The 22,139-nt window shown below is 44.3% G+C and overlaps 1 protein-coding gene across 1 annotated transcript in view; it reads right to left on the bottom strand.

Annotated features, from left to right (window-relative positions):
* Nucleotides 1–16,336: 16,336 nt before the first annotated feature.
* Nucleotides 16,337–22,139, bottom strand: part of VKORC1 (vitamin K epoxide reductase complex subunit 1) — a 55,938-nt gene continuing 50,135 nt past the window's right edge. Inside the window, exon 3 of the mRNA XM_069244208.1 lies at nucleotides 16,337–18,684. Within this exon, the coding sequence (XP_069100309.1) occupies nucleotides 18,458–18,684 (227 nt within the window). The 3' untranslated portion in view covers nucleotides 16,337–18,457. The remainder of the gene's footprint in view (nucleotides 18,685–22,139) is intronic.

The following is a 22,139-nucleotide window of genomic DNA, read 5'->3' as shown; positions in this document are numbered from 1 at the left end:
ACTATACTGCATATTTTTGCTATTGTGTATATATATCTTGTGTATATTTCCTATCCTCTCACTGAGGGTACACTCTAAGATACTTTGGCATATTGTCATAAAAATAAAGTACCTTTATTTTTAGTATAACTGTGTATTGTGTTTTCTTATGATATTGTGCATATGACACTAAGTGGTACTGTAGTAGCTTCACACGTCTCCTAGTTCAGCCTAAGCTGCTCTGCTAAGCTACCATTATCTATCAGCCTAAGCTGCTAGACACCCTATACACTAATAAGGGATAACTGGGCCTGGTGCAAGGTGCAAGTACCCCTTGGTACTCACTACAAGCCAGTCCAGCCTCCTACACATACTCCTATATGTTCCAAGGCTCTCCCTTACAATGGGTCAGCTGATGCAAATCTTTAAGATCTTCAAGAGCATTCTGGCTACACTAGCCAGAATGTAAAATTGCTAAAAATCGGTGGTGCTCCCCCTCTCTGGGCAGAGTCCCAGCCTCCCCTGTGATTGGAAGGCCATGGTGGTGAGGGAAGTGTTCCATTATTTAGGCATATACGTGACTAGAGATCCCTTGGACTTCCTGAAAAGAAATTTAGATCCCAAATTAGAGAGACTCAAAGGAGATGTAACACATTAGCATGGCCTCCCGTTGATCCTGATAGGTAGGGTGGCCCTCTATAAAATGATGAGTCTGCTGTGACTGTTATACGTGATGCTGAATACTCCTTATTATATTCCGTGACAAATCTTCAATACAATAGACTCAGAGATGCGTTGGCTGCTGTGGGGTAGGGGCGCGCCCAGGATTGCCCTGGCCAAATTGCAAAGGGAGGTGTACGATGGGGGACCAGCAATACCAGACTTCCAGAAATATTACTGGGCATCCTACCTTATCATGGCTAACGAGTGGGTATTCATAGACCAAAAGGACCCGGCGTTCAAGATGGGCAGGTGCACGATGGGGAGGGGAAGGTCCGAAGCTCTACTGCATGACACCAGATGTGAACAAACTCAGTCGCACCACACTAGGGTTGTGATCCGGGCATGGAAAGAAGCAACTAACTATTTAGGGTGGAATGGGAGGCTCACGGACCTTGCCCCGCTGTGGTACAGTGATGCCCTCACAGACGTGAGAGGCCTTCAGGGTTTTCAGAAATAGGAGATGATAGGCACAGAGTGTTTGGGAGATGTGTGGTGCGGACAGGCTGACATTAGCTTTGATACACTCAGAGAGGAATATGCAATGGATGACACTTAATATTACCTGTACCTGCAGCTGAGGCACACCCTGAGCAGACATCTCAGGGAAAGGGACCATCTACCAGACGCCTCACCACTGGAAGATAGGGTCCTAGTGGAATCACTTTCCAGAAAAGGAATCTCACTGATTTACAGAAACAATTCCCCAGACCGATTCAGCAAGTTGAGGGAGGCATGGGAGACAGACCTGGGACACCTAGATGAAGATGAATGGGGGGGGGCGCCCTTGGCAGCTGCAGGGACACAGCCATTGCGGCCAGATTGTGGATGGTCCAGCTGAAAATCCTGCATAGAGCATACTACACTCCAGCAAATTGCTACACAAAATTGGTAGGGCTCAGAACAAGCAGTGTCTGAGGGGCTGCAATGAAGAAGACACATTCATACACACACTCTGGGGCTGCCCCCTGATATGGGACTACTGGACTAGTATAATCAGTGAGATGTCCCGAACCATAGTGCTGGTCGTACCTTTGGACCCTAAGTGGCTAATCCTTGGAATATCAGGTGATCACTCCTGGCCCAGATACACAGAAATTTGGTTAAGACTGGCATTTGGGGTAGCTAAACACAATATTGCAAGAGCACGGGGGCACTGCCATCCCACTAGTATCAGATTGGCAGCGTGATCTGGACTGGTGCCAGAGGATTGAGAAGGTGATATACAAAGACAGGGGCTGTCTTAGGAAATGGAAGAAGATTTGGGGAGACTGGGCAAGGGTGTGAGAGGGCAGACTTGGGAAGGGACTACAGGAGATCTCGGAGGGAGGGGACTGAGGGTAGGAGAAGAGCTTGATAGGAGAGGCCGTAAAAGCACCATGTTGGTCTGGAGGACATGTTGAGTGGTAATGTGCAATGAGTGATAAACGCCTACGAACAAACCTACTATGCACTGGTGTACCCAACATTGCAAACCCTGTATTGCTTGTTTTTTTTTTATTTATTTTTTTATCAAAAACGATAAAAAGAATTAAAAAAACAAAGTTTATGGTCTTAAAATGTTGGGGAAGATCTGGTGGGATGGATTATCATCCGATTGTCATTGCGAAATGTAAAGAAGTGGTCATAGTTGTAGTTAGTTGGAGCTTGCAGTGGTTCACTAGTTTAGTTTCCTCCAATTGGCTTGGAGTATGGGGTAGATCTCCTAAATTATTCCATGCCTGTTTAGTTGGTGAAGGCTGATTTATGGGCTGGTACAGTATTGGGTGAGCGATAAGACACTTGGCCAGTATGTCTAATGTAAGTGTAAAAGGATTAAGCAGTTCAAGGGTGTTATTATGCAGCCTGTATGAACTACAAATGGCTGCTGAGTGTTATGGTTTTAGTATTAGCAGGGACTAGAAAATTTGTTTATGAATTGACATTATTATATAATATCTAGGCTACCCGTAGATCAGTCCTTCATAACTTGAGTGGATGTAGGAAGTAGTGTGCTGGTAGATCTGTTTCATATCTTTAGGCTGTGAACTGCAGGTTTTACTTGAAGGTAGGATTATCATTGCAGGTCCATTGTTGTAGAATGATTTCATCGAAATAGCCATGTTTTCAGTTCTCTTCTGAATTGTGTATGCTCCTAAATGGTTTGAACCTTTGCTGGTAAGGAACTCCAGAGCTTGCCGGCTTGTACAGAGAATGTAATACCACCTAGAGATATTTTTATAGAAAGATGGTATGATAATGGGGGGGCATGGCCAATTGCTGCAAGATGGCAGACGCAATTTAGGGCCACTCCACTGGGAAATGCACGATCCAGGTCCATCCAGCTGTCTGCTCCCGCCATGCACCTCCTCGATTGCGATATGGCACTGGGGTAAGGCGCAAGGTAAACAGCAGACTCCTTCCCCAGCCTATCCAACCCAGGGACTGGCAGACATCCTGTACAAGGCCACAGCCACCAGGCCTAACAGTCTGCCGGAGAAGGCAGTTTTGCCCTTCTTCCCCCCTCCACCCCAAAACGGGGGTGCCTTCCAGGGTCGAATGTCCTAGAGGATTGAGGGTGGCATTTCCTGGGCATGAAGTGCCTGCCAAAGCCCCTCTGAGAGTAGAGACGGATTGGGGACAACGCGCTGCATGACTGGCACTCCCTCACATCCAGTACATGGCCAGGCCTGGGAAGCCAAATGGGCTGCTGAAAGCAGGATGCAGCAGCCCACTCTGGAGTCCGGTGCACCAATCATAGCGGGAGGCCTGCAAAGTTGGAGAGTGCCCCGCTTGGAAGCAACTTGGCCTGCTGAAGAGTGAGGGCGTCCCAGAGCAGTGAGGCACAATGAACGGCAGGTGGCCTGCACAGGACCAAGAATGTGAGACTCCGTAGGGCAGTACGGGATTGGGAGGGGTGGCCCCTGGAGAGCACTGCACATTTCGCTTGGACCCAGGGGCCTAACAGACCGGCAAACGCCGCCATACAGACTTCGCACTAGCCTGCTAATGGATGTTCTGGAGAGGAATCGTCCTGAGCACACTTCCTCAGGAGGAGGTAGTCGGGAGGGCAGGAATCTGGCACTATGGGGAGGAATAAACCTTGCCCCACACACCCTGAATAATGTCCTGACCTGATGTCACTTACCAGACTGGAGCGATAACTACCTCCCACCCCCCCAGGGGGCTGACTGTTGGAGCACTGCAGGACCACTTGTGGCCCCCTTGGTAGCATGCATCAGTAATATCCAACACCGAGGGGTAAGGCCGGTCCAGAAGAAAGGTGCAGTGATTGAGCCCAGCTGTCCATAACAGAATCACAATCCCACCTGCCTGCAGCCTGCAAGAGAGGCATAAGTGAGCAGCAGACATTCACCTGCCTTGAGTACATAAATCAGCCCTGAAACATTCCTCAATTAAGATACAGCAGAAGTGCTTGTGCCCTCCTCACATATAGAAGGCAGCAATTTCCTATCCTGAGGGGTGAGGCAGGTTCCAAGCACTGGCACAGAAACAAACTTAATTGCCCACGCAATACTTTAGGTCACTTTGGATTCATCGAATAAGGTGCCCTTGGCTGCTCGTACTGTTTCACCCTCGTGAATACGTTTTCCATTATCCTCTGCTAGGCTTGGAGCCCCGTAGAGAGAGCGAGACTGGTCAAAGGGTGGTGTACATGCTTTGCATGGGGCAGCGAGGGACCAGGGCAGTGCATTCCAGGGGATAACTGGACACTGGTGACCAGTGCTCGGAAGGTGTGAGCGTGCAAAACACCAGAGTAGCAATGGATACGACAGATGCCAAACTGGACAAAATCTAGTTATGAGTGCGGACACTAGACAAGACCTGGGAGGCAGAGTGGACTCCGTATCAGTAGAACTTGGCCTACTGCAAGATGATCAGAGGAAATTGGCTGTGTGCATGACACAAACAGAGGACACAATGGAACAGCTGCAGCTTGTGGTGTTGTAGCTAGGGAGTAAGATCTGTTAGAGAGCAGAGCGGAGGACTTGGAGGGGCGGTCACGCAGCAATAATATCCGCATCATTGGGTCTCCAGAGGAGCGGATGAATCAGACCTGGTGACGTTCTTTGAAAATTGGCTGGCATGCTCAGTGTTGCCTGAGGGGCTATTGACTCATTTCCTGGTAGAACAGGCCCACAGGGTGCCGGCCAGAGGGCTACCACTACCCAGCGCACCTCTGAGACCAGATGTGCCCAGAATAATGAACTACAAGGATAAGGAAGCTATACCGCAGGCTGCCCGCACCAAGACCCCTCTAGCTCATGAGAACACATGTATATTTATATTCCCGGATTACAACTTGGCTGTTCAGCACCGCAGAGCCTCCCTCCGGGGAGTGAAGAAGCAGCTGTAGTTGGCTTTCTTTACCTACTGATTACTGTTTCCGGCCAAGCTGAAGGTCATGGTGAACCACACACTTCTTCACTGAACTAGCAGGCACTTGGGATTGGGTTGAACAATTTTGTTATGAGTCGACAGAAACCAACAGACCTGCAAAATGGCAGAGGCGGATTGAAGCATGTTGCAGGCAGAGGTGCCAGAGTCGTGAGAATGGAGGCGTGCTTACCCCCCAACGCTTCATGAGGCATTGCTAGTCTAGCTTCTGAAACCTGGGAGGGACCCTTTGAAGATGAAGTACTATCAGTCCTTGACAATGCTAGGTATGGATTATAAAATATTGAACAAAATCATTGCGGTGAGACTACTCTTAACACCTCCTGCACCTGGCCCAACTGGACCAAAATGGGTTCACACCACGTCGATCCACAACACTTAATATCTGCAGGCTCTACCGAGTATTGGAGGCAGCACCAGCACAGTGGCCCTATGCGGCATGTGTGATGCTAGACCTGGAAAAAACATTCAAGTCTGTCAACTGGGAGTATATATTTGCAGTTTTGACTAAAATGGCCATTGATGGTCGGCTGAAAAGGCTCCCCTACTAGGAACCCACAGCACAAGTAAAGATAAGACAATGTGTCTCGGCCCCCTTCCAGGTCAGTAACGGCACCAGACAGGGACGTCCCCTTTTCCTGTTGCTATTCGCCCTGGCAATTGAGCCGCTAGCACAGAGGCTCCGAAAGACAGGTCAGTACTGGGGTATACCATTAGAGGGGTCAATGCAAGTAGTCTCACTGTATGGGTGTGACGTATTGATCTACGTGAGAGATGTACGAGCAAGCAATGACGAGATAGTGAGTATACTGGCAGAGTTCAGGGCTGCCTCAGGGCTAGTAGCCAACCAGTCTAAAACATGTCTATTCCTAATTCACCCAGAGTGCCAGCAACAGCAATTCAGGGTCAATGAACAATTTCTCCGCTGGTAACCACACACCTTATGTTACCTAGGCATTAAGTCAACACACCACCCACAACCTAATTGATGGCAACCTCAAGAAAACTGTGGCATCCCTTTGACCACAGATTGCATTTTGGTGTATGCTCTCACTCGGTGCAGGGCAGGGTGCCCCTATCGAACATGGTGATACTCCCTTGACTCTTGTATTATTTTCACAATCTCCGGGTGAATTTTCCCTTTTAGCACTTTTTGTATGTTGGGGAGGTTCCTATGGAACATGGGGCAGCTTAAAAAAGCACCTTCCAAAATGCAGCTCCCTGTGGATAAGGGGGCTCCTCATTTCGAACATTATTACTTGACTTGGCAGCACAGCTGCAGTGGCCTACCTGCTGGATGGCGGGTCGCTTTGCAGACTAATTTGGACTGGCCTCTGGACCCCACACACATCGGATAGTGCAAGAAGCTTTACTCTCACAGAGGATGATACTCCTGCAGGCTGGTGCGTTATTGCAAGTAGCCCACAGTAGTTTCAAGAGGAGTTTACGCCTTATGATGAATATGCCTCAATACGCACGGGGACCTGGTTTGGTTCTATCAGACCACTCAAAGAGCTGCTCAGGGGAGGGAGTGACGCAATGGGAGGTGGCTGGGGTGGGAGCCTTGGGATATTTCTTTCAGGATTGGGTACTGGTCCCTTTTGACCAGCGAAGAGGACAGAGACCTTCTGGCAGGGCATTTTCTGGCCTATGCACGACTAGTGGATAAGCTCGGAAGACTGTGGCAGATTAGTGACACAGAACCTGCTCAGCACCTACTCAATGCATACAAAAGGTGATGGACATTACCTTATAGCATGGTAGATGAGAAAGGGCCAGAGTCAATCACAAGACCCCTTAGTAACACTCTGCAGGGCCCAGGAGGAGGACATAGGACGGGAATCGAGACAAAAGGAAGGGGACTGGGCCCTCATACTCCCATGTAAGATCTCCCATAATGCCCGAATCCAGTACAACATACTGCACAGGGTCTGCCTCACCCCTGCGAGACTCAACAGGATCTTTCTAGGATCTGGTTGACTTGATCGCAGTATATGGAGCCTGAGGCAGACATAGCACATATGTTCTGGAATTGCCTGCTGGTTCAAGACCGCTGGCTAGAAGTCACAGTGAACTTCAGTGGAATAATGGGCTACAATGATCTATACAGCATGGCGAGCAGCATGTTGGGGCTATCGAAGCGCAAACGAGCAGGGAGCACAGCAAACCGAATTATTGATTTCGTAATGTTGATAGCCCATAAATTGATTGAATTGCACTGGAAGGCTGGAGTGCTGCCCGGGGTGGGACATTGGAGTGCAGTGACGCTTAAGTGAGGCAGATGTGGCGCTGCAGCAGGAGAAGACATGCGGGCTAAGTAAGAGACCCAATAGGTAGATGGGGATGGTCTTACGGATGCTTTACAGATGCGCCGGGTAGCCCCTTGACGCACATGGCTGAAGTATTAGTTCAGTGGTATGCCACACCCCCTTCATTGGGACTGGACTCCTCATCCGCACTTGTGTGTGTGAGAGCTGGGAAAGGGGAGAGCACACAGAGGATGTGAATCAAGTACTTGAATACTGAGTTACAGGACTTATTACACCAGGGTAGAGGGTTGCAAAGGGCCTCCATTCTGAGGGACTGGAGGGAAAGCTCCATCACCTCGCAAAGTTCTCTATGGCTGCTGCTAAGTTGGCTTATTGGTCAAATTGGTTGCATGTTTATAAACTGGGCAGAACCTGTTTCTCCTGATTCGATTAGAAATGTAAATCATGCTTATAAGGGCAGTGAAGGGATTACTGCTTGCAGTGGTGTGTTATATCGGTTGGCATGTGCTGGCCTGCGTAATATTTTAATTAAAAAAACAAAAAATTGTTAAAAAACAAAAGGTAGATGGTCTGATGATTGGTGGTGCATGCTCAGAATGCAGTGTCCTGTTTTGTTTGTATTACTTGAATTTAACTTGTAGGTATTGTGGTCATTTTCCTTGCGAGTCTCTGGATAATGCAGAGTGCCTTGAACATTGCTCTTCTAGCTATAGGGAGCCAGTGGAATGACTGTAGGACTGGAGTCATCTGTTGTCTTAGGTGAAGGTGCAGAGTCTTGCAAAAGCATTTGTTGGTTGTATTTTGCTTATGATAAAACTGAGCGAGCCGAAGTATAGGCTGTTGACATAACCAATCTTGGAGATGAGTGTGAGGTTAGCTTGTAGCTTTTTTGTTGGTACTGAAGGATTGGGGATATTTAACAGTGTTTTCTTTGTATAAGAATGTGCTCCTTGTTTTCTTGTTGACGTGGTATCAAGGATAGGTCCCTTAGGTTTCTCACTTCTCTTGATGTGTTTGGAGTGTTTTTGAGTTCATTGGGGCATGTGGCAGTAGGATGGTATTTTTGCCATTGTCCAAAGGTCAGGAGCTCTGTCTGCAGTGTTGAGCTTTAGGTGGTTACTCATTATGCATCCATGTATGGCATGTTGAGGTGTATAAGTCTTCAGGGAATTCATTTTTAGAATGAATTGCCTGTAATCTGCATAGTTGTAGAAGGTGAGGTTGAACGATTTAATCAGGTATAGTAAGGGCATTGGGTAGACATTAAATAACAGAGGAGATATGATTGACCCGAGGGATACCAATGTTGGGTAAGAGGTGTGCACCACATAAACAGGAGGATGCACCACAAGAAAGAAGGATAACCTTTCTACTGATAGCCCGAGATTTGAAGCCATTGTAAGATGCACAGGCCTGATTCATGAAGGTAAATTACACTTATGAGTAATTTACTCCTTTGGAGTAAGTGTACTACTTTTTGATATTTACTACAAAAGTGTAAGATACATGTCTCCATTCCGAATACAGCAACTGACCTACTCTTGTGTGGGTGGGTGATGTCCCTTTTCAAACCCCTCCTTGACCCTCAAAAAAAACCCTTACTCCTTCCATATCCCATCCCTTTTTGGAGTAAGCCGGTCCTACTTAGAGCTACTTCCCTGCGTTCTACCCACATTTACTACTAACACACATACATGTGTGAGGAGACTCTATAGTTAGGTAGTGAACTCAGCACATTGCAAATAGCACTTTATAGTACCTTGTGAAGAACTATAAAACATACTACAAGTTCAGTTTATGAATCAGGCATACATGCATTGCACTCTTTGTCAGGGCTTTGATGGGTACTTCTGCCTGCCTTGGTTCTATTTTTGGGTTGCCTAGACTGCCACATCCTTCCAGATGTGAATTATTTAATTATTTTCTGATCATTACAGTGAGGGTAAGCATAAGCACTGTCCTCCCAACCACTGGCTTACAGCTCTTATTCTGTAGGAGCTATAACCACACCCATCTTCCCATCTCGTGGCCCGAAATTATCTCACTGTCAAAATTACTACAAATCAATTAGCTAATGGAATATTCTAGTATAAATTCCTTTTCAATAACTGAGACGGGTAGAGATGTTTCAGATTCTCACAGATTTCCTTGGATTGCAGTGTTATGCCAAGTTCATTGGTGCATTTGCTAGCACTTGAGACATCATGGAATTAAAACAGTTACCGGAGGATCTTAATGTTGGCTTAGAGCCATCCTATTACATATCATTGGTTGCTTACTTGTAAATCTCATTTTGTTTTCTTTTCAGAACTCCATGAGACTGCATGTTTCTTATTGTTCTCAGCTTTTTGCACTTATCCCCTCAAATACAGCCCCATGCTCTCCATTTCGATTCTTCCTCCTTCAATGTCCAGCTTGTTTACTGCTCCCCCAGACCATTTTTTAGGTAAACGTAAGCATATGTCCTGCTGTATACTTTTAAGTATACTTCTACAGGCTTTCAGCTATTTCATTTGTTAGTTTCAGTGTCATTTAAAAATCCTTGCTTGCTAGTGGTCAGCCATGCCTCTTTGTCCCTCCTTCTTCTGTGTGGGAGCAGGGACCAACTACTGTATAATTACACTTTGTCCTGTTTACATTGTTTCCTACTCCTGTCCAGGGAAGGTACTCTTTTCATTTGCAGAGCATTCTTTCTCTGAACTTAGCTGTAAACAAGGCTATAAATCAGGCTGTTATATAGATTTGGTCTTTGTGGGCTCTCTGCACCCTCTCTCAGCTGCCCGGTTCCTGCCCTTCCTTAGCTTGGATTTTCTTTGCCAAGCGTGCCTGCCTGCTGGGAGTAAAGGCAGAGGATCGCTTGTAATTGCTTATAGCCTAGGTACCCAGCTCTACCAGGGCTCTGCAATCCTTAGAGACAGTGCCCACTTTTGCTCCATACTGGGATCCCACTCGCAGCTCCATCAGTGCACCGCAGTTCACACACTCCAAGCCCTCAGCCATGCCATGCCAGTGCCAGGAAACCCACACACGCTGTCTGTCAGAGCACCTCAGTTCTTGCAGTCAGTACACTCTGCTGCTCCAGTACTGGGACCTCGGGCGCAGCTCCATCAGTGCACTGCAATTCACATACACCAAGCCCTCAACCGAGACAGTGAAGGAACCCCCACACACGTTGTCTTTCTGAGCACCTCAGTTCTTGCAGTCAGTACACTCTGCTGTTCCAGTACTGGGACCTCGGGTGCAGTTCCATCAGTGCACCGCAGTTCACACACTCTAAGCCCTCAGCCGTGCCAGTGCAAGTGCAAGTGCCAGGAATCCCACACACGTCTGCCAGAGAACCTCAGTTCTTGTAGTCCGTTCACTCTGCTGTTCAAGTAGTGAAACCTCTGAGGCAGCTCCATCAGTGTACCACAGTTCACACACTCCAAGCCCTCAGCCGTGCCAGTAACCCCACACATGCCGTCTGCCAGAGCACCTCAGTTCTTACAGTCAGTACACACTGCTGTTCGAGTACTGGGACCTCAGGCGCAGCTCCATCAGTGCACATCAGTTCACACACTCAAAGCCCCTCAGCCATGCAACTGCCAAGAACCCCACACACGCTGTCTGCCAGAGAACCTCAATTATTACAGTCATTACACACTGCTGTTCCAGAATTTTTCCCTTCATTCTTTGTCTTTTTTGTTTGCTCTTTCCTTTGACTTGGTATGCGTCCTTTCCCTTTTTTTTTTTTTTTTCAAGATCTTTTCTCCTTCCCTTCTTTGGTGTTTTTCTTATCTTTATCTGTCAATTCACGTCTTACTATAAATCCCTCTTTTTTCCGTCTGTATGTGGAAGCCACAAGTTACTAGTTGGGACCTGAAGTGTCAAAGTAGTTTTCCCATTCTCTGTCTGTGGAAAATGTGTCAACAGAGACATGCCCTGGTTCTTTCTCTGCTTGTTTCTCTCATCATCTCTTTTTTAGGTTCGAGCCTGCGTTGCATGCGCTCGCGCATGCGTATCGCAGCGAGACGCTTTAGTTATTAGAAAAGGGCTTGGAGCCCTGTCGACGTCACGTCAGTGTGTTTGATTGGTTCGTGGGCTTGCCTAGTAAAATTTGCTTGCTTTCATTAGTCGAAGGCATGCCCACTTCATGCCTTTTCCAGCGGTTAGCACTCCTCGTGCGCAGCGACCAAGTACAGAAAACATGCAAGGCTCGCTGTTTTCTGTCAGATCATGGACTACTTTTTCTCTATTTTCCTAGCGCGATTTCACTTGGCAGAAGTCGAGCTCTTTACACAGTTAATTTCACTTTTTTGGGTTACGTACATAAAAGCACTTTTGCCGATAGATGAAAAGTCGGGTTAGGAGTTCGCGAGACCCGTTGCATTGCAAATGCTTGTTTCTCTAATGTTCATTTTTCTCTTTATTTTCACACTTTTTATTATTTTTTACTTGTCATCTTTTGTTCACTAGCTTTCTTCCCTTTTTTCTTTTGTCTCACACATTTGCTCCATTTCTTCTCTTAGTTGTGTTTTCATTTTCTTGTCCTTTTTTCCCTTCTTTATTTCTTTGTGACCCCTCCTCTTTCTTTCGTCTATTGTATTCCTCTCACTTCTTTTTTTCTGCCCCATCCGCTTTCTCTATTGAGGCCCAGTTATCATTGGAACAACATGTGCAGTCGCTCCGGGACCCACAGGCCTATGGACCTCACTCAACTCTAATTAATGCTGTATTTTTCCTACCAAAATTGCAGTCAACCATTATCCTTTCTTACTCCAGGGCCCATGACGCTTACTACGCCACTTGTCCTCTCCATCTTTACTCCCGGCTCCCTCTTTCCTTTCACCCTCCAATCCGAACCAAATTATATTTTTGTTATGATGTTTTGAGCATTACACTCTAATGCCAAAAGTTTATTTCTGATGAAGGTTTATACGATAAATGTATATGTTTTAAGATAGAGAAAGAAGGTAAAGGGAAGTGCTTCAGTTAAATGCTGGACGACTGGAATTATATGGCAGGAAAAGATGAAATTATGAGGCAGGGATGATCAAGGTATGTGGTAAGAAAAGTCCAGTTATGAATTTACAATGCCAACATCTCTAACTCAAGAAAATGCTAAATCTATTGAATTGCAAATGCTTGGTTTTATTCCTCCCCGTTGCAGCTCCCCTGTTGCTCTCGAGTCCACTGACTATAATCCCCCTATTTATTTCTCCCCCATCCATTACTCCATTTCTTCCCACACTTCGTACTGCAGACCTTAAAGAGCCTTTTTTATTAATTTTAAAAAAAAATTTGGGGGGTGGGGTCTGCTCAGATAACGTTTCCTGAAATACTTTACTTTTTTATTTTTAAACACACTTTCAAGAACATTTATGTTTTTTAACTGCTCCAAGTGGTGCTCCCCGTTCTGAAACGGTAATTAATAATATACAAAAATGCTGCCAGCATCAAGCTGCATGTGTGTACATGCATATCATGTGCAAAAAGCATTAATTTTTCCCCAAAACAGCACGCACTGGCAAAATAGATCAGCCAAGACAATGGATCACAAAAGCGAGACCTATTGGATTTGCTAAACCTTGTTCCTTTTGCAACAAAGTGTTGTACTACTATTGATTTCCATAGATCCTGTACTAGAGTGCCTTCGAATAAATAACCCTACTTGCAGTAGTCCAGATGTTTTTAATGTGTGCTTACTAAGGAAGAAGGGTAACGGAACACCATTTATAACCTGTCTCTCTATGGCTACTTTTTCAGGTAGTTATGGGAGAAGGCTCATGAGACTCATGTATATTTCCTCCTTGAGGTAGGATGGTATATTTTCTTTACCTGGAGGCCAAGAAATTGTGACCAAGATTTGCTGGCAATACCACAAAGCTATGGGTGCACATTAGCTTATTTTGCAAGTTGTGGGGAACAGTAATCCACATATAATGGTCCAATCAGGGACTGAAGATCTTCTGGAAGGAAGTTTTAAACCAAATACAAGTAATATTTAGGTTTGCTATCTTTGCAGGACTGGATGTGATGGTTCTCGGTTTAATACATAGCTTTTAACAATAGGTCTAAGGGAAATATAATGTTAATGTCTCATGCTAAACATTGCAAAGATGTTGATATCAGCACACTGGAAAAGAGGAAAAGTCTACATCTGTAAAGTGGTTCCACAAATTGTGGAAAACAAAGGCTTTATAAAAAGTCTTGCAAACGAAACCACCAATGATAACATTTGGAAGCTGCTCCTATATCTTTCTTCAAAATGGATTAGAGTCAGACATATTGAAATCTTTAGTTGAACTCAAGACAGAAAGCTGAATAAACGGTACCTCTTTCACGAAGGGGGACCCTCACACATTGGGTATTACACTATCTGTCTAGATGGAAAAGTTGGCTGTCAGATTGTTTTTAAGTCATCTCATCCAGCTAATATCGTAGCTAACAAAGATTTTCATGTTTAGCTCACCTCAGATGTTTGTAAGTGCAGTTGAACTGATGGTATCTAGTTCATGATGGGGTTGTGGGACAGTTTAATTTCTGTATGTTTGCTTTTCAAATTTCAATAACAAATTTGAAATTAGTGGATGGGATTGTGGGCAAATATTTTGAGGCAAAACAGGAACGCCTACTCCAGAACAGGTTCAGAGCCCCACAACCAAGGATAACCTATCACCACCTGCCACTAATATCAACTTAATACCTTCCCAAAATATACTCAGGCAGATAAAAGACTGTTTTATCTTCCCTATATGTCCCTGAAGTGAGACACAGATGTATGTTTACAGCTGTCTGTCAGGGCTTAGTTTACAAACATGGCTACCACCCAGCGTATCACCTTACAAAACCACCCTAGCTGGCAAACTAATAAACTGAACATTCCACCTGTCTCACATGCCCCATTCTACTACTCTTTTAGGCCAAGCAGGTATTCACTCACTTCTGATTAAAGGTTCTCCAAAACATGATCTACCAGCCATCTTCCCTCCTTCCAGTCTTTCTCACCTACCAGTTCACCTCTTCCCTTTTGGACCTAGCCATCTTCCAGTGCTCTGTGCCCCATAACTCCAAGCTGGTTTGCTCAACTTCAAATAAAACCAACGTCCTTTAGCCCCTAATCCAAATAGACAATGCATTGCACTAACCCCATCTTGAGAAACATTCTTGCACTCAAGAAACCCAGCGGTTTCCTGTCACTCACCCATGATCCTCTTTTTATCTCCTTAAAACTGTCCTTCAACCTAATTGGGTAACATTTATTTATTCCACATAAACCAGTGCACCCCATCCTAACCAGTTTAATTGCTTACATGTGTACCACCTTTTCCCCTTAAACTTTTAATGCTTGCACCCACACATAACTACTACCTCTTTAAGTTGATTATTCCCTTTAGATGTTGTTTTATTGATGGGTTTTGTGTCTTGCTACATGAGGCCTCAAAACAGAAAGGGGACAAATTGGTCTCTTTATATAGCAAGGGTTCGGAAATGATGAACAGATCGAATTGTGGCTCATGACCCTGGATAGCTGCTCATGACAGTGCAGTGATTGGCCATGTGCTTCATCACAACAGAAGAAAAGATGGCTGTAAAAGAACAACAAAAACTCCGAAATTAGTCTAGGCAACATAATCGGGCCTTGGACACCTGGCCACCTCACAGATGGGTGCCCGGCAAACAGGTGGCAAGGATGTGATAAGATCTGGTTAGCTCAGAATCACCAGACTATAGGATGGTCATATAAAGTTGATGTTAAGGTTTTTCTAAGCCCTATAAATTTCCCTCACAGTCTCAAGGGTGTTTGGTGATGGTGGTTGCTTCACCAACAGTTCAGTTCTAATGATGTTTGTACCTGACCACTAAGTCCAAGGATACTTTCACTGGCAGAGTAACAGCTTTCTGAACTTCCTGAAAAGGGAAGATGGATTTTTCCTTTTGGGGAGTGTATAGGCTGTTTGTCATAAGCACAGCGGATGGAAGGAAGGGCGCCGAGTGTACAAAAGAGAAATTGTAAACTATATTTCAACAATTGGGTACAACAGCACCAATACTGCATGTCGAAATGGAGTGCATATGGCTCCAAGAGTAACATCCCATTGAGTCTCTCTCTTCTCGGGTGAAAGGCGTGATTCTGCAGTGCCACAACAGGGCCTTTAGCAACTAATGTTGCATTTGGACACAGGAGATGTCGAGGAATGGATAGGATTGTCAGGGTCTGAGACCTGGTGATATCCCTGTGTGCATATGTATCTCAAGCCCATTTTCCTTACATAGCTTGCAAGCAAGAGCACTAGACACTTTATAAAGTATGTGTGTTTGGGAGATACTTTTTGCCCTCTGCCCCCTTCAACCAGATAGCACAAGCTGTCACAATGATCCAGGGTGCCTTTAAAATGATTGGTGTCCTTCTGTTGCATCGATATTTCTTAGCAACACAGGGAAAATCATTCCAATACCCAATACATTTCCTTTAGGCCGTGTGACCAAATGGCGCATTCTGACTGCAGTCGCAGTACCATGTCCATCTTAAAATACCAAAACTGTTGTATCGATCTAGAAGCAAAAAAAGTTGGACTCATCATTGCTTACAAATAATGGTTAGCAAAATGTGAACAGTAGGAGTTAGGTGACAAGGACTGTTAACCTAAACATAGTTTTTTTCTGGATCTTATGTTCAAAGTGCTGTTCTCAAATTGAGACATACACTTTAAGAGACCTTCCTTCTAAAGTAACAAGACTAACACTGCCTGCCCAGTGTTCATGTATCTTCCCTCCACTGCATAATCATCGGATGTCTCTGTCCGTTAAATAAATCATTGTCAGCAAAATAAATACCAATTTCGATTGGGTAATAATAATAAAATGCAACGCTCTATGTGAAGTACTTTGCATAAAAGCACTGTCTAAACAACAGGTTATTACATAAATACAGTTGACTACAGTAATAGTACAGAAGAAATATTTTTAAAGAACTTGTGACTCAGTAATTGAGCGCACTCATTTAATTATGCAAAAAATATCCACAATATCCAGTTTTGAGGCACTGAATGGTAACAGCAGACAAAAATGTTAAAAATAAACACTGGTGACATTAGAAAACAGTATTATGATCATAAATGTCATACACATAATTTGTTCTAAAAACATCTGGAATGCATTTGTTTCCACATGTGCAGTCATCGATGTGAAAGAAAAATAAAGAAACATTGCCACACTAAGGGCATCGAAAGTGCAATCAATTTATCAGAACTCCGGTATTGGAAAAATAGGGTTATTGTGGGGGACACTCTTTTGGCATATCAAAAAAGAGATTTGGGATAGATCTGGCTACTTCACAGAACTTAAACACAGACTGTTGAAAAATAAAGAAGTTGCAGATGTGACATCATGCATCCTATAAACAAGCAGAAATAGAGGATTGAACCCTTGTCTGACGAACTGCCTCACCCCAGTTTGTTTCATTTGCTGCCTTCATGAGTCCTGGGAACAGGGTTCAATGTCAAGGATGCCAAAGGGCACGAATGCTATAGTATTCTCCAAGGTAAGAGCCGCTCTTGTTTTTGTCAGAATGTTCTATGTTTCTGCATCATTTTACTTGTTTTATTTTGTTCCAAATCTCTAAAAGGTCAATTTGAGGCAAAGTCAATAAAACGTAAGAGGAAATACTGTAATTAAAAACTTTCTGGATGTTGGTGGGAAGGGCCCCTGACGAACAACTAGAATTACAAAAATTGTAAAAACGTAGTGTGACGTCAAGGGCAACAACAACCAAATGCTCGCAAACATTGGTTCAACAGTCATTAATTTAATTAACAAACAGGCAAGACAAACGCTCTGCCTAACATATCAGTTTAAAGTAACCGCACACTTTGTGAAACCTATAGAAAGCCCAGGTTCCCAGACAGCAAATAGCTTTAGGCATTAGGGACTTTGGGGGATGTAATGTAGTCTTTAAGTAGTCAACAGTGGAACCAGGAGACTAGAAAACTAGCCCATGCTTTGTCTACGTGGGAATATAATATGAATCGTGGCAAAAACACATTTAATGTCCTGGTGTCATATCAGAACAAAAAGGAAAAGTTACAATCTAATTCCAAATCCACTGCATAAAAACAGCGGTGAGCGATTGAGAAAAAGGGGGGGCGAGGGGGGCAGGGTGGTGAGGAAATTGGAAGGGAAAACAGCTTCTTAGAAAACAAAACTGGGACAAATGTAGTGGGCAGCAGAACTGAGTAATTAAGGATCTGCTGTCCTGGCCTATGTTTATATAGCACATATTCTAAAAAGAATAAAACCTCGTAGTTTAGTCCAACTGAACAACAGGAGCATATTTTGAAGCTGCACCAACGTCAAGCATTTCCGTCAACAGCTTCCTAAATCTAAGAGGGAGGTAAAAAATACAGAAATGCAAGACAACATGCTTCAAAACAAGACCAAATAATAGGAATGGCCATGTGCAATAATGTTTGAATGATCCTCTATGCAAAACGCATCGCCTTTTGAGGCCATGGTTCCTCACAGGTAATTGCGAAGATAATATTTTTTGTTGTAGATCATCTTTTAGCAGCTCCAGTTTTAGTTTGGTCAACCACATTAAAAACATTTCCTATGTTTCAGGTGCCAATGTCGGTTGTAGTGATTTATGACTGGGGCAGGTATTCAGATGAGACCTGTACACATTTCAATATAAAAAAAAGGCCAAGCTTTGGTAACCTTCCCCAAAACAGCGACAGTCAGCCGTCTTTACCAGGCATATGAAGACTTTAGTATTGCTTTCATTATGCTACCTCATAACTTGAGGATATCAAGGAGAGAATGAAGGAAGGGTGGAAAAGTGGAAGCTGGGTTCCATGACAACTAATTGTGCCACTGCCGTAAGACACTGCACGTCTCCAGCCACTCTTCTGGGTTCCGCTAATCAGGGCTTTATGGTAAGTGTGAGGTTTATAGTTATTTTAATCAGGTGAAGCACCGGATAAAACAAGCTTGCAGAATAGTTGTCAATGAAGGCACTGGCCTTCTCTTACTTTAAGCAGTTTCTCCTGTGCTTGTTGACCAGATTATCAGCTATTTAGGACATGTTTTCGGACCTCCCTGCTCATATTCCTTTACTTTTTCTTGTGTTTTCGATCAGGTTTTTCAGTTGCTTTGAGGTACCCAAGCCTCTTGTAATTCAGGCAGAAGAGTGTGAAGTTGAGGATGTATGTAGTGATGCAGATCACGCAAAAGTCTTCCAGCACAAAGAAGAGGATGTAGGCCAGGTACAGCGATCCAGCGAGAGACACCACAGATGTGCACAAGAGGATGACAGCTGCCCCTGCTGTCCCTGAAAAACCTGAAAGAGAGGGGACAAAAAAATGTTTCAGTTAAGTCATCGGAGAATAGAAAAAGATATATAAAATAGTGCGTGACAACAGTGATGGCCTCCTCAATCGGGAAGGCTATTCCAGGTGTCTACAGTATTCTGTAGCTTGGCAGCACTCAAGTGAGGGGGTTCACTTGAACAATATTTCAGGGACAAGAGAATATGGAGCAACAGTAAAAATAACTATTCCGTTTCATTGAGTGGGTGAAGATGGAGTGAAAAGGGTTCTCTAAGACAGACAAAACTGATGTAAAACCAAAACGAGAATTGGCAAAGCCAAAGGGTCCTACCTAAAACATTTTAACAAGTCTGCAGCAGTAAAAATAAATATATATATATATATATATATATATATATATATATATATATATACACACTGTGTTCTCGATACAGTGCATCTACGAGACAAATAGTTTAATGTGTGATTATTCAGTTTACCTTTGAGATATAAAAGTGTCCCTCATGTATGGCAACACAAGCATACTATAGATGGGATGATACTCCAAGCAACCATAGCACGTGTTCAGAAAGTATTACCCCCTCTAAGTGAAGCCAAAGGCGGCTCTAATCACATTTTAAGTGGTGATTCCTGGGTGCTGCGAGGCTGTAATGCTGCGTCCTGCATCGCAGTCAAAGATGCTGTGTATGAGGGGATTGCGATGCAAAGTCCTGTGACATAGGTGCATCACACACTAGCAGTTCTGGAGAAGCTGCAAGCTGTGATGCGAAGTTCTGCATTGATGTTAAGGATGCAGTTGATGAGGTGCTTGTGATGCAAAGGCCTGTGTCGAGGATGTGTTGCGCAGAGGCTGTGCCACTGAAACTGCAGGCTGAAATTTGAAGTCAGGTGTTGGGGATGTGCTATACTGCAACAGTTCCGATGTGGCTGTGGGAAGATGTGTCACACTGCATCAGTCTGCCTAAAGGATCACAGCTGAGCTGGCAGAGCACCTTCAGAACCACACCCAAGGGCCCAGGACTGAGGTGTCACCACTTGGAGGGGCAAGCCTCACAGCAATTAGGGTCCAGATGCTGGGTTCAAGATGGTTGGTGCCTTTCCTGTCCCTGAGGTTCTGATTAGGAGGCCAGCCAACTAGTTCTTGGAGTCACCACTGGTGGTCCTGGGTTCAAGATACAGGTCCAGTCCATTCCTTAGGCAGCAGGGAACTAGGGCAGCAGAGTAGCAGTTCTTCTTGCAGAGCAGCACAGCAGTCCTTCTGAGTCTTCCACACGTCTAGAATTATGATGTTAGGCGGGAGGTTCCATTATTTATGCCTGGTGCCAGCTGTAAAGTAGAAGACGTTTCTGAAGGTTTCCAACCGAAAGTGGTTTGGAATTTCTTGCCTCACTGCCCAGGCCCCAACTTTCTGGGGGTCACAAAAGGCTAGTGTCAAAGCATTTGTGAGTGTGCCCAGACAGAGCCTTTGTGATGTGCAAGTGCAGTAGGTGAAAACTCCTCCCACTCATCACTCCAGAGATGACCCGTCCTGACAACACCTACTGCCCTTTGTCTCACTGATTGGAAGCAATACACAAAGACCAACTGTAAGCTACACCTAGTCATGTGACCCAGGTCACAAGCCGCAAACACAAAATGGGTGGGACAAGAAAATGGCAACTTTCTAAAAATGCCATTTTCAGAATTATGTCTTAAAATCCAACTTTACCATTAAAGAGAGCTTTCAATTACAATTCTATAGACACCTGATTTGATATCCCTACCTGATCCCAGTTGAAAGTTATTACTTATTACATGTAAAGGGAACCACATGTTATCCAATTGGAGAAGCAGGCAGTGAAATATTAATTTAGGAGTTCTTCCAATAGTAGGACACGTAAAAGTTAAAAGGTGCATGTCGAACTTTTTAAATACACTGCATCCTGTCTTATAGGCTACTTAGGGCTTACCCTAGGGGTGGCATATATGTATTAGGAAGGAAAGTTTAGGCCTGGCAAAAGGTTTATTTTACCAGGTGGAAATGGCAGTTTAAAATACACGCACAGGCTGCAACAGCAGGCTGGGACATGTCAAAAAGTTACTTTAGTAGGTGGCACAATAAGTGCAACAGGCCCACCAGCAGCAGTTAATTTACAGGCCCTGGGTACAAGTAGTGTGACTTTACTAGGGACTTACAAGAAAATTAAATGTATCATTTGGGTGTAAGCCAATTTTACCATGTTTGGAGGAGAAAACACATGCACTTTAGCGCTGGTTAGCTGTGGTGAAATGCACAGAGTTCTAAGGCCAACAAAAATTAGATCAGCAACAGAACGGAGGAGCAAGGCAAAAACTATGGGGGAACAGCACCCTAAGGCTGTCAGGTCTAATACAGCTCATAATGGCGTTTCTCAAAAGCAGAGGGATTAAACAACTCCAGCCAGCAGAAGCAAACTGGATGGACCTCCACAATGTAACTCAATGCTCATAGGACTAAGTTTGTCTCTCTTCTACTTTATCCGTAGTTGAGAAAAACCTCTGAATTCAAGACTATCATTAGCTATTTAGCTAATAATTATGATAATAATCCAGATTTGACATAATTGCACACTCAAGCTATAAAGTAGATTGCCTATGTACGACAGCTCATTCAGGCGAAGGGTTTTAAATGCTATGCATCCAATTTTGAACATGTCTCTTCCTTCAGTCATCAACCAATGTATGTTGAAAGAAACCGAGGTGATATACCTAACTTTCTTGCAGAAGATCACTTTTCTGCCTAGAAAACCCATTAAAATTCAAGGCTCCCCAGCCAAATGGTATTGCCAAACTCCAGTTGAAACTATCAATTCTTATGCACTGTTTCTTTAAACCCCTCACTGCCAGGCCTTTTCCCCTCAGGTGCTGAGCCTTTTTTTTTGTCTATTTGGGCAGTTCGCGCTTAGGCCCTCATAACTTTTTGTCCACATCAGCTACCCACGCCAACTTTTTGTCCTTTTTTTCTAACATCCTAGGGATTCTAGAGGAGCCCAGAGTTTGTGGGTTCCTCTGCAGGAGACCAAGAAATTAGCCAAAATTTTGTTTAAAAGAAAAAATGGGAAAAAAAGGTTTGCAGAAGAAATCTTATGTGTTTTTTCCCTAAAAACGGCATCAACGAAGGGTTTGCGGTTCTAAAACCACCATCTTCCTAGCTTTCAGGAACAGGTAGACTTGAATCAGAAAACCAAGTTTTTCAACACAATTTTGGCATTTTACTGGGACACAGCCCATTTTTACTATTTTTTGTGCGTTCAGCCTCCTTCCAGTTAGTGACAGAAATGTGTGTGAAACCAATGCCGGATCCCGGACAGCTAAACATTTCTAAAAAGTAGAAACAAACTCTAAATTCAGCAAGGGGTCATTTGTGTAGATCCTTCAAGGTTTTCCTTAAAGTTTCCAGAAAGTAACAGCTCAAATAAACAAAAATTATTGAAACTGAGGTGAAAAA

This window comes from Pleurodeles waltl, chromosome 7, assembly GCF_031143425.1.
Source record: "Pleurodeles waltl isolate 20211129_DDA chromosome 7, aPleWal1.hap1.20221129, whole genome shotgun sequence".
Lineage (NCBI taxonomy): Eukaryota > Metazoa > Chordata > Amphibia > Caudata > Salamandridae > Pleurodeles > Pleurodeles waltl.
This window is presented reverse-complemented; position numbering and strand designations above follow the sequence as displayed.